This window comes from Maylandia zebra, linkage group LG18, assembly GCF_041146795.1.
Source record: "Maylandia zebra isolate NMK-2024a linkage group LG18, Mzebra_GT3a, whole genome shotgun sequence".
NCBI classification, from domain to species: Eukaryota; Metazoa; Chordata; class Actinopteri; order Cichliformes; family Cichlidae; genus Maylandia; species Maylandia zebra.
The window spans coordinates 12,134,296-12,148,313 of NC_135184.1; the positions used below are offsets into that span (position 1 = coordinate 12,134,296).

The 14,018-nt window shown below is 37.4% G+C and overlaps 2 protein-coding genes across 2 annotated transcripts; one reads left to right on the top strand and one right to left on the bottom strand.

Moving 5' to 3' along the window:
* Positions 1-1,671: 1,671 nt before the first annotated feature.
* ccl25a (chemokine (C-C motif) ligand 25a) lies at positions 1,672-3,880 on the top strand. The gene is made up of 5 exons (XM_004555310.2): positions 1,672-1,736; positions 2,327-2,412; positions 2,617-2,734; positions 3,066-3,171; positions 3,259-3,880. Exons 2-5 carry the CDS (start codon positions 2,349-2,351, stop codon positions 3,286-3,288), a joined length of 318 nt encoding a protein of 105 aa, XP_004555367.1. The 5' UTR covers positions 1,672-1,736; positions 2,327-2,348; the 3' UTR covers positions 3,289-3,880.
* Positions 3,881-9,845: 5,965 nt separating this feature from the next.
* Positions 9,846-13,503, bottom strand: LOC101473254 (serine/threonine-protein kinase NIM1). Its single transcript, XM_004555311.2, has 4 exons — positions 13,149-13,503; positions 12,703-12,978; positions 11,598-11,866; positions 9,846-11,416 (listed from the first exon to the last, which is right to left on the bottom strand). The coding sequence occupies exons 1-4, from the start codon at positions 13,216-13,218 to the stop codon at positions 10,661-10,663; spliced, it is 1,371 nt and encodes a 456-aa protein (XP_004555368.1). The 5' UTR covers positions 13,219-13,503; the 3' UTR covers positions 9,846-10,660.
* Positions 13,504-14,018: the final 515 nt, after the last annotated feature.

A 14,018-nucleotide genomic window follows, 5' to 3' on the forward strand; every position in this document is an offset into this window, starting at 1 on the left:
GCTTTGACTGGCCCATTGCAACACTTTGATTTATTTCTTTTTTTAGCCATTCTGTTGTAGATTTGCAGTTGTGCTTAGGATCATCCTGTCGCATGACCAACCTTTGACCGTACCAGATGACCTCACATTGATTATAGAGTACTTTGATATAAAGATGAGTTCATGGTCAACTCAGTCACTGCAAGATGTTGGAGATCCTGTGACAAGCTCCAACCTCTACCACCGTGCTTGACAGTTGCAATGAGATGTTTGCGCTGTGTCTGGTTTTCTCCAAATGTGATGCTGTGGATTATAGCCACACATTTCCACTTTGTGTTATCTGTCTAATTATTTCAGATGTTTAATGGTTTGCTTAGGTGTAACTTTGCCAACCTAAGTTGTTCTTTTAAGAGAGAATAGACTTACACACTATACACAGCAACCCTTCCAGACAAGCCTTACTAGTTCAGTCTTTTTCTAATTTTACTATCATGAATTTTTAGTTAGCAGGTTGGGTCCATGTCTTCATGTTGTCAAGACCAAATTTCAACCTTACCACCCGTATATCTCAGCAACAGTCAAGATTCACAGTTTAGATGTTACCTATGTAACTGTCAACAGCCACAGATTCGTATTGGAGCCCAAGCCCAGGGATCATTGCTGTAGATATTCGCCTAAAGTTTACCAAAAAAGTTCCCATGTTCAAGTCTGTTATTCTGTTAATGTCATTAAATACTGTTAAGTACAAGGATTTCCCCAGCAGAACTTTTTGGACAAGAATTGAGAACAAGTTACGCAAGTAAGAATGCACTTAACACCTTCATTCAGCAGCCATTCAACAGTATTTCTCAATATGTAACTGTCAGTGTGACAGTTACATATTGAGAAACCTTTAGAGTACAGTATGCCACACTCCAATTACAAGAGCCTCAAGCAACATAGGAGTAAATGTTATAGTTAGAGACGTATATTTCAGATAAATAAAGCATAATGTAGACACTAAACATTTGTTTAACCTCCGCCTTCACACGCCGGCAGTCTGTTTGAATGCAACTAAGGCAGGTGTGGCACTGACAACCACGTGAAAGATATGAAACGAAACAAATAGGATTTTGTTCTAAAGAGAATAAGCACAAACTTTTGCATTTATTGTGCATTTATTGTGCATTTATTTAAGCGTGCTCTAACTTGGATTTTTTTTTGCTGGTAATGACTGACTGAAAAATTACATGATCTAATGCGTGAACTTTTTTAAAGGCACCAAAGTAGGGCATGTCAACAACATGAGAAATAAACTGGGATCCACCTAGTTACTGGAAACTAACTGCTGTCTTTGTTTGATCAGTATTAGGGGACATGTCACTCTTTGTTTCACCTTTTATCGTTATATTGGCCCAATCTTGTCTTTTTAATCAGCGTGCATTGCATCTGACCAGCTTGATCCCTCACAGACACGTGCCTTTGCACGAAAATGCAAAAAGTCAAGTTTCTATCAGTGCAAGTTCATTCAAGTGTTTTTACATTTTTTTTTTTTTTTTTTTTTGGAAAAAATCAGCAAAACATAAAATTGCAATGCCAATCAAGAAACCTGAGGCTGACGCCTTAAAGGCATTCATCAAACAAGAGTTAAAAAAAAGTCTTGGTACAAAGGTTATGGAAATATGATACTGCCCCTGAGTGTCTTTATAAGAGTGCTGTGCCTGCACAAGTTGATAGACACAACGTTAGAGCTTCAGTCTACACCTGGAGAACAGGAGGTGAGTTATCATATTCCTTTTTTTACAAACAGACATTGCGCTTGGTTTTCACATGAATGCTTTACTAATTATAGGTTTATTTATTATCATTTAATTTTATTAGTATAGTAATATTAGTATTGCATTTGATTAGTTTCAGTAAGTTTTGCAGTATTTGTAAGAATACCTCAATGAAAGTAATGATCTTATAACACATTTTGCTATAAAATCATTTAAATAGATAATAGAATAGATTCAAATAGAAACTGATTTGTTGTTTATTTGTTTTGAATCTTGTTTCCTTAACACATTTGGGCAATGGATGCATATTAATTCACATTTTGTGGTCTAATGGCCAAAGCTAAGTAGTCCTATTTTTGCAAATAGGGTAACATTTCTTTACCAGCTGAGCTTAAAAGATTAATGATACATTTCGGTAACAAGTCCAGTTAATGTACAATATTTGTTCAAGGTTCAAGGTTTGAGATGAAAATCATGAACGCATGGGAGGGGTTGAGGCACCATAACCACAGAGTGATAAGGCCTATAATGTTGATTGCAGGGAAAAACTTATATTTCTTATATGTATAAACCTGTATTTTTTTTTTCAGCGCTGCCACAACAGACCTCGCCATGCGGTTCAACACTCTGTTCTTCCTGCTGATCCTTTCCTGCGTCTGTCTGGCATTGGCACAAGGTACAGCAATTTTAAAGAAAGAAATCTGAAAACAGTGTCATATATGCAGCATGCAATAAAGAGGCATGAAGAGATAAAGGAGGTTGTTTTATTGCTGAAGTGTGTGCGTGGGTAGATGTTGCTTCACTGCGTACTTGTCTTAAACAATATATCTTTGTTGTGCAAATTTGATCATGTTGTTAAATGGTGATTTTATGTTTTCAGTGCCCTATGATAACTGCTGTCTAAAGTATGTGAGATCAATGAAGCCCGCTGCTCAAAAACACGCAGTGAAGTACAGACATCAGATGACAGATGGAGGCTGCAACATCCCAGCTGTAATGTAAGTGGATGTACAACAAATAGTGACGTTATTATTGTTAAATAAACAGTCACAAAAATGCTTTTCTGGTTGTGTCTGTACTGTAACACCCATGACATGATGTCTTTAAGGGGGTTCCTCTGACAAATACCCCTTCATTGTTATATAATAATAATGATAATTACAGTGAAACTAGCAAAAATCTAAGTGGAAAGTGAACGTACATACAAAACTTCCATTTTAGCACTTTAACACAGCAACCTCTCTGAACTCGCAGTGATTTTTTCTTTAACCCATGTCTGTTTTATTTGCATGCTAAAAATAATCCTCACCTGTGCCAATTATCTTTCAGCTTCACCATGAGGAAGGGCCGTATCATCTGCACAGACCCAAACGAAACGTGGGTAAAGGATCTGATGAAAAAAATTGACGAGAGACCATGGAAGCTCAGTGATATGGTAATCCCTAAAACCATTTTGCGGCCTGAGGATTTGCTTGCGCATTTGAAAAACTGATGTTCACACTGTTGTGTCTGTTCTTAACAGCGACATCGACGACATTCAAGGAGAGGCTGAGGGCAGCTGCCAGCTAACATTGGCCCCCGTTCATCTTTCTGCCATCTGCTATCTTATAAACGAGCAATGTGTGGTTTTATGGTGGTTTTTATGGTGTCTTACGGGAGGCAGTTGTGGAAGCCTGCCAAGAAATCTTGTAGCATTACTTTTGCTTTCACTCTGTGCAAATATAAGGGTCAAGCGCTTAAAGTTTCGGCACTTTGCTCTTTTTGGGTTGGACTCTTCGAGCTAAATGGCCACAGAAGAATTAATATCAATGCATGGCTGGAAATATTTCAATGAATTCACTGAAAATATTTGCTACTGTTTCTTGCCTTTTAAGACATGTGATATTCAACAAGCTGCTTAATAATCTAAATTGTCATTGAGTGTAAATGTTGTACTATTTAGAATAGCTGGCTCTTATGTAATGTGTCCAGATGTCTTTCAAACACAAGTCTTTAATTACTTTTTGAAATCAGCAAAAATAAAATAGTCATAATTTTGTCCATGTTTGAAATGTTAATCTTTTCATATATTTTCATGTATTTTGTTTGCACGTTTTACTACAGTATATATACTCAAATAAACATAACTTTTTGTATCATGGTCACAGAGGCTTTGATGTTTTCTTGCTGTCACACAGTTAATCACAGTATATGCAGAATGGGATGAATTTAAGTCTGAGTAAATAAACAAGTTGGACTTAAAAACCTTTGGTAAATGCATATTATCATATTATTTTCATACTGCGTACCATCCGTGCCAGTATTTATGTCTACATGTGCGGTCTCTTCAAGAGATTTCACGAGGCTGTTTTAATGCTCCTCCCTTACTTAATTCAAATAAAACATTTCTAATCCTGGGTGTGCAGTCCTAAACATCAGTTTTAGTAAACAGCCCCAATCATAAAAGACCTTGACGTTTAACTACTACTTCAATAATACAAAGAAGGCTGCAGTACAGAGATTACTATTAAAGTTTATGTTAGAGTGATGGATGCACATGGTTTGCCATTGCATGCTCTGATAGTCTTTGTCCACCTCCAACAAATAAAATTGCTGCATTCTCTATTTTTCCTTTTAGTGGAGCTTCAAATTGCACAAAATGCACAAATTCTTCAGTTTAATAATAACAAAATAAGCGACTGTAATATCAAGATTTAAATCCTCTGACACAAGGAGGGAGACAAAAAGGAAATTCTTGAGAAAGAAATCAGGCACAGGCAAATCTTCAATGAAGTATCTGTGAATGATGATTAACAGCAGTATGATCTGATTTGACAGTGCTGGGCACATTCATTGATCTGTGCTACTGCTGAGACTTGCAAGTGATAAAATCTCGCTGTGAGTAATGTAGGTGCTTTCACACAATGCTGCTCTGCAGAGACCTTTTTTTTCTTGCATGCAACAAGATGAAGCAAGTTGGTAAAGTATGGCTCATGTACTAATTTTCTTGTGTTTGTTGATTAAAGAATTAATACGAACACTGCCGACAGCTAATGTGCACGTGAGAAAGAAGTGAGAATGATTGGTATTGCTAAAAAAAAAACAAAACTTTTTAGCACAGGGCAATCGAGATTTTAAAAATCGAATCTTCCTTGCATGCAGTCGAAGTATTTGTTTGAAAAGGTTGCCAACTTAGCTGAAAGGCAAAAGTGATGGATGGTCTGACAAATACAAAATAATTACTGAGACATCAGTGGCATAAAGAATATTGATGGACATCCAAAATTGCATCGAGTATGATTAGTAGTTGTACCACCATCGGAGGTCAAAGAATTGGGTTGCAGCTTAAAAAGGTTTTCGTTGCTGAGGCTTTGTTCCTTCGTGTTTATACAACAGTAATGCTGATGAATGTGCATGCTGAGGCAGAAAGAGCTGGCTGGTTGGCAGCCTGAGCAGAAATTTTAGCATCTTTGTTTAAGGGGGGGGGGGGGGGGGGGGGGGGGGACGACATGAAATCAAAACATGTGGAAAATCACTCTATGCTGAAACAAAAGTGATGCATTACAAGAAAAGTGGTGTTTGAACACATATTAGAGAAGCAGAGGAATTTATGTTTTAAAAAAACTTGAGTAGAGACTTTTTTTCCCCTGTTCATCTTTGCTTTTTAACTGCTGCTGGTAAGCAGCACTCATCTATTTGTGAAGTCATTAAAATACAACGGGAACATAAATGTGTGAATCCCATTCATCATTTGGTTCATTTTGTTTCCAAAAATTGCAAAGTGAAACAGATTTGGTGCCAGAGACATGAGTGATGCCTATAAATCATGGTTATTATGAAAATGTAAAAAAAAGGGAAACAAATCAAGTACCTAGATGAAAGAAGTTGCAAAAGATTACACATAGAAAAGTTATTTGAAATTGACATTATATTTATTACTGTGATAATTTAAGACTTTAATCAAACTCCTAAGCTTGTCACCACAGCTACTTACTTTCACTCTGACCAGTGAATGCAGTGAATGAAAAATATTTGTCTAATATGTGACACAAATATGTAACAGAACTGTAATGACTGGACAAACGTGCAGTTTCAACCACCAAACACTCTTTGGTAGATTTCCCATCAAAGAATGGCCTGAAGGAAGGAAATCACAACACAACTTTGTACCTTTTATTTATGAGAGGTGTGAGAGTGCTATTTCTGAGAGATGTCGGTTCACATTAAAAAAAGAAAGACTGAGGCAAAATGCAGAGTTTTTAAGAATACATGGACTTTTACATATTTATTTACTGAACTTGAAAGTAAACTTGCTGTGCTTATTTTGTGGAGAAAAAGGAGAACTTGAGGTGTTTATCAAAGAAAGCTTGGTGGACTCTGCAGCACTATAATGGCCCAAGAAAAAAAGAATTTAAAACAACCAGAGTGCTTCATAGGCAACCAAAATAAATACATAAATAAATAAATAAATAAAACAGATCGAGGATATTGTGGGAAATCTGGAGCTTCAGTTCATAAACAAAGGAGATAATTTGACTTTTTCTCCTTGGCTCTGGATGAGAGCTGCAATGTTCACGACACAGCACATCTTTGTATGTTGGATAATGACCGGCTTTTAGATCATGCATGAGCTGGCATCAATGCACTCAGTGAAAGGGACTACAAGAAGGAGTGATTTGTAAGTTTTGATAGGCTCGGGCTGAAATGGGACAAACTTGTTTTACATGTGTTACAACCACTGGCTGTCCAAATGTGACAGGGAAAACTTTTGAAGCAGATCCAAGATGAAGTGACTAAAATAAACTTTTGATCTACCTTTATATACGAACAAACAATTTCAGTGATAATGTTCAAGAAATCCAAATACAAAGCTTCTCTCTGTAATGATCACCTCTCTGGGTGATCCAAGGCGGCTTTAATCTATTTGTTCAAGACCAAAATAGACCAGATGTCTCTTAGTGAAGAAGAAAAAATGAAAAACCTAAACTATGTGCAGTAACAGTCTACAGAAAGTTTTTGAAATTTTGCAAAAGAAAACATGGCCATTTGTTCACAGTTGGTTGTTGATTAAATAGTGAAATGTTGGTATTTTACTATGCTATTTCACAATTTCATTACTAAATTGTAAGATCTACCCTTACCAGTAGTGGTTTATAAAAAAATAAAATTAATATTGATCTGAACTGACTTCAGTTTATTGGTGCTTCATATGGGCCCTTGGGAAAATTTCCCACCGCTGGTCTAAGTCAATAATTTTCAGTCATGCTGCACCAATGCGCTGCCCAGGAACTGCAATCCATCAATTTCTCAGCTTTCTCAGCCCAGAATGGTGACTGACCTACCGTAAGTCTGCTTATGAGGCGGTGTATTTCATGCTAGCATAACATGCACACAACTGTGCAAGTATATGGTTTAGCATCAAACCTAATCAGACGCTTAAATCACCCTCACACAGCTAAACATGAACATTTTTTAAAAGCTAATGGCTAAAGCTAGAGCTGGCCAGAGTACAGATCTAGCAACCTAGGTATGAGCAAAGCGTCAAAGCACTAACTGGAAAGCGGACAAAAGACAAAACAGAGAAGAGGGTGGACGTCCTGTCACACTGGTAAAGGATGTCAGTAACTGACATTTATTTTACAAAAATCTTTTGCAACTGCTTATAAGACACTTATAAGCAGGTAAAGGTGACACAGCACATTTAAAAACTGTATTTGTATTTACTCTGGTTACCTTTGTCTAATATTCTAATTTGTTTGGTGATCTGAAACTATGCAAAAAAAAGAAAAGTCAGTAAAGGGAAAAGTAAAGTAGAAGATTTTCTGCATGTTATGTGAAACTGAGTAATAGCTACTAAACACATTTTATGAGCTTCTATGAACTACAGTATGACAGCATCTCCACAACTGGCCTAAACCAAGATGACATACAGCAAATGATGCAAAAGTCAAGATTACAAAAATTCTTGAATCATTTGGCTGGAATCGGGAAGTCATCTTAGTGGTCCGAATACTTATTATCACCTTGGGGACAAATAACTTTAATGTGGTTTAAGTTGTCGTATAGTTACTCAGAGTGCAGCTATGCAGAAATTACACAGTGCCCGTAGTTCTAAAGTAGGCTCGAACAAGGCTGCCACAAACAACTTTATTTTTGAGTGCACTCCCTTCCTGTTATTTGAGACGGATGTTTTAACAGATTTTTGAGTGGAGGCAAATACATGTTACATTGGTCAGCTGCATCTGCAGCTTAGAAGATACAGCAGTGCCCTGGCTCACAAAGTCACTATTTTAAGCGGAGATGTTGGCTACAGTAACCACATGACGATGATCCAGCAGTAGTAAACACATACCAATCTTTCACTGCAACACTTAGTAGAATTTAAAGGGTGACCAACAGCTTCTATAAGGACTGCTGGTATCTGAAGATTCACTTCATACTTCTGACAATATTTAGTCTTTGCTATGTGGCGCAAACGTTATGAACCAAAAGCTGCTCTCTAACATAAAATTAAATGTCAACAAATTTAAGCCTAGATTTTTACGTGTACATGTGTTACACTCGTCCATCCTGGTTTCTTACTTCAAATCCACTCAAGCTACACAAATTAAAAGCAAAGATCTCAATAATGTAAAGCAAACATACATCTTACTTAATTCTGTTGCAGTGAAACAAAGCAAATGCATTGCCAGGATTGATAGTTTATCTGTTCTAGTCAACACAGGAAGTAAAGTCAAACGCCAATGTCTTTATGAGACAGTGTTAAAAAAAAGTTGTCAAAGGGTTGTTTATATGGCATGAAGAAAAAAAATCAAAAGACTTCAAAAGCCAACACAGGTGTAGTAAATACAAAAAAAGAAAAAAGGATGCTTTGAGGGAGCTGACCACTGTGAAAACACTCTTGCAGAAATCCCCTGAGGCATAATTATTTTCCTTCCTTCTTTGTCTTGGACAAAGGTTAGTTTTGCTTTTGTCAGATGAAGAGAGACTAAGGGGTTTAATGTCTTTATTTCCCACGTTTTTACCTGACTACATGTCTGCAATGGTCCAAATGTGGTGAAGTTGCTCACTCGTTGTGTAGAAATATTGCTTCTTGAGTTTTATATACACTGAGCAGTAATGCAACGCTGTCTCACACAGTTTGGATGCTGTGTGAAATGTTCTTAAAAAGATAATCCAATCATCTGAGGATCAGTTACACAGTGCTTAATTCAAATTTTTTGTTAGAAATGTATATCACTTTCACTTTGTGTCCTCAGGGCAGCTTTGCAAACACTGGCATGGGTAACTTGCAAATGTTTACTTTATTAACGCTGAAGAAAATATCCCAGAAAACACAGCATTATAAACAATTTTAACATTAGAAAGCAAAAAATAAAGTCACAGTTTCCAAACACTTGCAGTGCTACTGGTGTGAAATTCAAAATAAGTATATACATTTTCAAGAAAAAAAAAGTCGTAGTTTTATTTTACACAGCATCTCAACCTATTTTAGAAACAGTGCTGTCTAAGGGTCGGCTTGTAGGGACTCAAGGACTGAAAACTACAGAAATGCCGCAGCATACCTGACACAAGTAAAAACAAGATTTTGGAAATGTTTCAGGATCAACGAAATGCCCTCTTGTGCCCTCTTGTCCGAATCTTGCTGGTGCAAGATTTCCAAATGCAACATAACTCAAAACCGTGACCAACCACATAAAGCTGTAAAAATTACTGAATCTCAAAGTCATTTCCTCAACATCTTGCATCCTCTGAGACAGGAAGCCACACAGTAAATGCTTAGAAAGCTTCAGCTTGATATCTTCAGTTGCGCTAACTTCCAGTAGCAGAGCCCTTAAGTTGTTGTTTTTTAATTGAGAGAAGATCCTCTAACTTAATACAGTTTTAGGAAAAGTATAATGTTATTAAAATAATATTTTGCATTAAAAATGGTCAGTTATGGCTTTTAGAAAGAAAATGGAAATCTGCAAAAATCAGTGTCGGGAGATCAGACTTTAAAAAAAAAACTAAAATTGGACAGAAAAATTGCAATTGAGAGAACTCTAATTTCAGATATAAATCTCTGTGTCTACTTTAAAAGTAAACATTGTTGGGCAAGCTACACATTACTGCGTCAGCAAGGTAATTTTGCTTTGTAATTTTATTTGAAATGAATAAACATGGAATTCATTTTTTTTCAAAGTACAAAGAGTTAATAAAACAAAGAATCTAAGCTTCGGGAAAAGATGAATGAAAACCCTACAAACACATTAAAATCATTTATAAAATTCAGATATAAGGAGTATTATGATCTTGTGAAACAAAACACAGAAACATGCACGTATTGTTAAAACCAATCAAGACTTTGCTCCTTTAAAAATGAACATGTATGGGTTTTGATACTTCCACATTCCTGTTACCTTACCGATGGATGAACCTGGGTCATTGTCAGCCCTCATAATATTTCTGTCAGGCTCATTTGGCTTAAATGCTCACTTCGTTAAAGCTACAAAAGAGTGCCAAGTATGGTCACAGAGTGTGTCGGTGTGTACACTGGCATTTACAATAACGTCCTATCCAAAAACAACTCAAAAATGAAACCATTTCACCCCTTAAGCAGCTCCATATGACAACAGACAGATAGATAGATAGATAGATAGATAGATAGATAGATAGATAGATAGATAGATAGATAGATAGATAGATAGATAGATAGATAGATAGATAGATAGATAGATAGAATTAGCAGTAACAAAAAAAGATAAAAGAAGATAAATAACATGAAAAAGTATGTAAAATAAAAAAAATAAAGACATTTATGGTGCCACATTCACTGGTCTGCAGGTCTTTATTGTTGAGCTAGGATCCTAGTAATTGTACCCCTCTTCTCATCTCATGGTTGTTCTTCAGGAAACTAAGCCAAGTTTTCCAAAGCTGTACTCTTTAATTTCTTTAAGAAACAAAAACTACATGATGACACAGACCACAGAGTAGCGCTTGTTTAGCAAGCCATCTGAACCTGCTCTCCATCTGAGTCTGTTCTGAGACTCTCTGGTGCATGTCTGAATGTAACCCACAGCTTCCACAGACCTCCTCTTCTGAATTCGATGTAGCAAAATCCGATATGCACCAGTAATGGGGCTCTGCAAGTTTAGGTTGTTGTTGAGAAGATGAACTTTGGTGATGCCAAGATCCTCCAGCATTGCTTTTAAATTTAGATCATCTGACGTCAGGATGTAGTTGGGTTCAGCCAGATGAAAGGGGGTAGATCTACAAGGTGCATAGGCCTGAGGGTATTCAATGCCTCTCATCCAGTCACTCTCCATGATCTGTGTCATAGTTAGGCGATCCAGTGGAAGTTGCCTCAAGAGGCCCTTGATAATATCCTGGCATGACTGGGGTACATAAGAGGGGATTGTATAAGAGCCCTGCAGGATGCAGCACTTAAGCCTGCCTGTGTTACTGGCTTTAAATGGCATTGTGGCAGTCACCATAAAGTAAAGCAAAATACCCATTGCCCAGATATCTACGTACTGACCAATGTAGCCTTTCTCTTTAAACAGCTCAGGGGCTGCATAAGGTGGAGAACCACAGGATGTGTAGAGGACATCGCTGAGGCAGCAGGATGTACTAAAACCAAAATCACCCACTTTAATGCAGTATGTGCTGGTGTAAAAGATATTCTCAGCCTTCAGGTCCCTGTGGACGATATTATTATCATGCTGGAAAAAGAGAAAGAAAGACTGTTAAAGTTATTTTACGATTTAATAACTGACAGTAGTACTTTTTTTAAGATATGAGAACTTTAATACAAACACATGAAAGTTTTTAAGTGTCACTTGTTTTATTTTCCAGCAAAACGAAACCTTAGCAATGATCAGCTGAACGTTTCTCTAAACTTACCATATATCTGACTGCAGACAGGACCTGTGAAAAGACAAGCTTGCTCTCCAGGTCTGACAGGCGCCCCCTGGTGCTGATGCGGGAGAACAGCTCTCCTCCGCTGGCATACTCCATCACCAGGTAGAGCCTCTTGAATGTTCCCACCACCTCATACAGGTGTACTATGTTGGGGTGGGCCAGCTTCTCCATGCAAGAGATTTCAGAGGCAAAAAGACCCCGAGAGCGTTTGTCCAAACGCGCCTTTTCCAGGACTTTTACAGCTACTCTTTCTGTAAGATGAGAGAAAAAGGCAAAAAAACCCAACAAAAAAAAACAGTGAGGAAACCAGAAAACAACGTTTTCCCGTTTCTTTTCTACCTTTTTCCTGTATTCAATCTTCTTTATCTCTGCATAATCTGCTATAAAAACGAGTTTCAGCATCATTGTCATATTACACCACGTACACTGACTGCTAAGCACAAAACAATATGGATTAGTGGCTGGCTGAGATTAGCTGTCTTCTGACATCTGCAGTGACCCAGACTGACTGAAGTGATATCTGTGCATTCAACTGATCTAACATCTAACAGGTGAATGAGGTCATTTGGCACAAAAGCCCCCGTGTACTTTGCAGCATATATAAATAACAGAGATACTTAAGAAAGACGTCCCTTATAAAATGCCTGAAAAGCTTGATTTTACATCTTTATCACATTCTTGTAGTACATCTTTTCTTTGGGAAATGCAGTTAATTAGGATCAATCGGGCACATATTTATGTATTGAGTGCTGATAGCCAAATACAACTCAGTTTATTGCCCGTGTTTGCTTCATGTATGAGATAAATGGCAGACGTAGCTTTTTCTGAGCAATTCAACATTACACCTGCACTTTAATTGTATATTTTTTCTTCAGTGAATGTGGATCACACACTGTTTTCTGCTTTAAATAACATAATATTATTTATGATAACAACAGGAAGTAAAGCAATATGTAAACTGGATTATTTCTGATGTAAATATGTGATATAATAACAATTTTAAATTCACAACCTATGGTCATTTCCTACCTGATGACCCAAGATGTGATAATGAAGGTAACAAAAGACAAAGCATCAAAAATCTCACCTTTGGTCAGGTCATGAATTCCCAATCTAACCTGGGAGAAGTTGCCAGACCCAATCTCCCCTCTGAGCTCGTAAAGCCCTACTCGACGTCCAAATATCAGGTCATTCATCACCTTTTCTGAATGGGTCAGATCATACAAGGCCTTTCCAAATGCCGTGTGCTGCATCGCTGCCTCATCCCCTGTCTCATTCTCTTTTGTCCCCGCCTTTTTGCCCAAATTTGGAGACATCACGGGAAAAACCTCTTCCTGGCGAGGAATTGTCTTCAAGTGAGCCCCTGAGAAGAAGAAGGGAATCCAGCTGTTATCATACTGTGAGATGCAACAAGAGTTACTTTGAATGATTATTTCTGTATTGGATTTGATCTAATTGACATGTACACATAAAATGCAATCCTGCAGTTAAAAATGTTCAAATCAAACAAAAAAAAACCATCTTTGTACTCACATGTTTTCCCTTTTATGTTCTTTTTACTCCTTTCTACGTTTATGGCATTATTTTTGTTGTTTAAATACATGATTCTTTTCGCCTGGCACCAGAGAGTCCTCCAAGTTTCTTTGTTTTCTGTCTTGTTGAATATTTTAGAAAATTAAAAGTTGATAAATTAACAAGAAAATAAATTTCCACAAAACAGCAACCAGAGGAAAAAGATTGTCTGAACAAATATGAGCAGTATGATAGGAAATGAAAATCATCTGCAGGCATCAGGAAAAATGCTCAGAGAAGAAGTTTCTTAGATGATGAACCGCTTGTCCAGATGCTGCTACTGCACCAGCTCTCGCCCTACGCTGCAGTGTGTCTCTCCTCGCATATAATCTGGAAATACAACATAACGCCATGTAATCCCAGCATGTTGGACTCCTCCCACGCAGACAGACAATAGACAGGATTTGGAGGCTTCTTTAAACTCTAGACATGAACTAACCTCTGTATATCCTTGTTAGGGGTCAGCCAGCTGGGGCAGGGTGATTACTGCATCTTCAGCTGGCTCAGCTGGACATGCATCCCTCAGATTGTAGCCTTTATTGAAGACAAGCACGGATCACATTTTGACATTACCAATTAAACATTTTACCTAAACAATTATCATACTTGTCAAATTGCGAACAACAGCACTGATAACTCAAAATACTCATTGTTTTCCAATAGAATTGCAAATAAAAAATACAATCCTACCCTCACCTACAGTCAGCTAAAAACTAAAAACAGTGAGAATAGAGTATGCGTGCCTTCTTTGCCTTGTTACTAGGCTACAGAGCAAAGCAGTGACCCAGACATTGACCATGACACCAGACAGACACTTGGCCAGACAGCCCA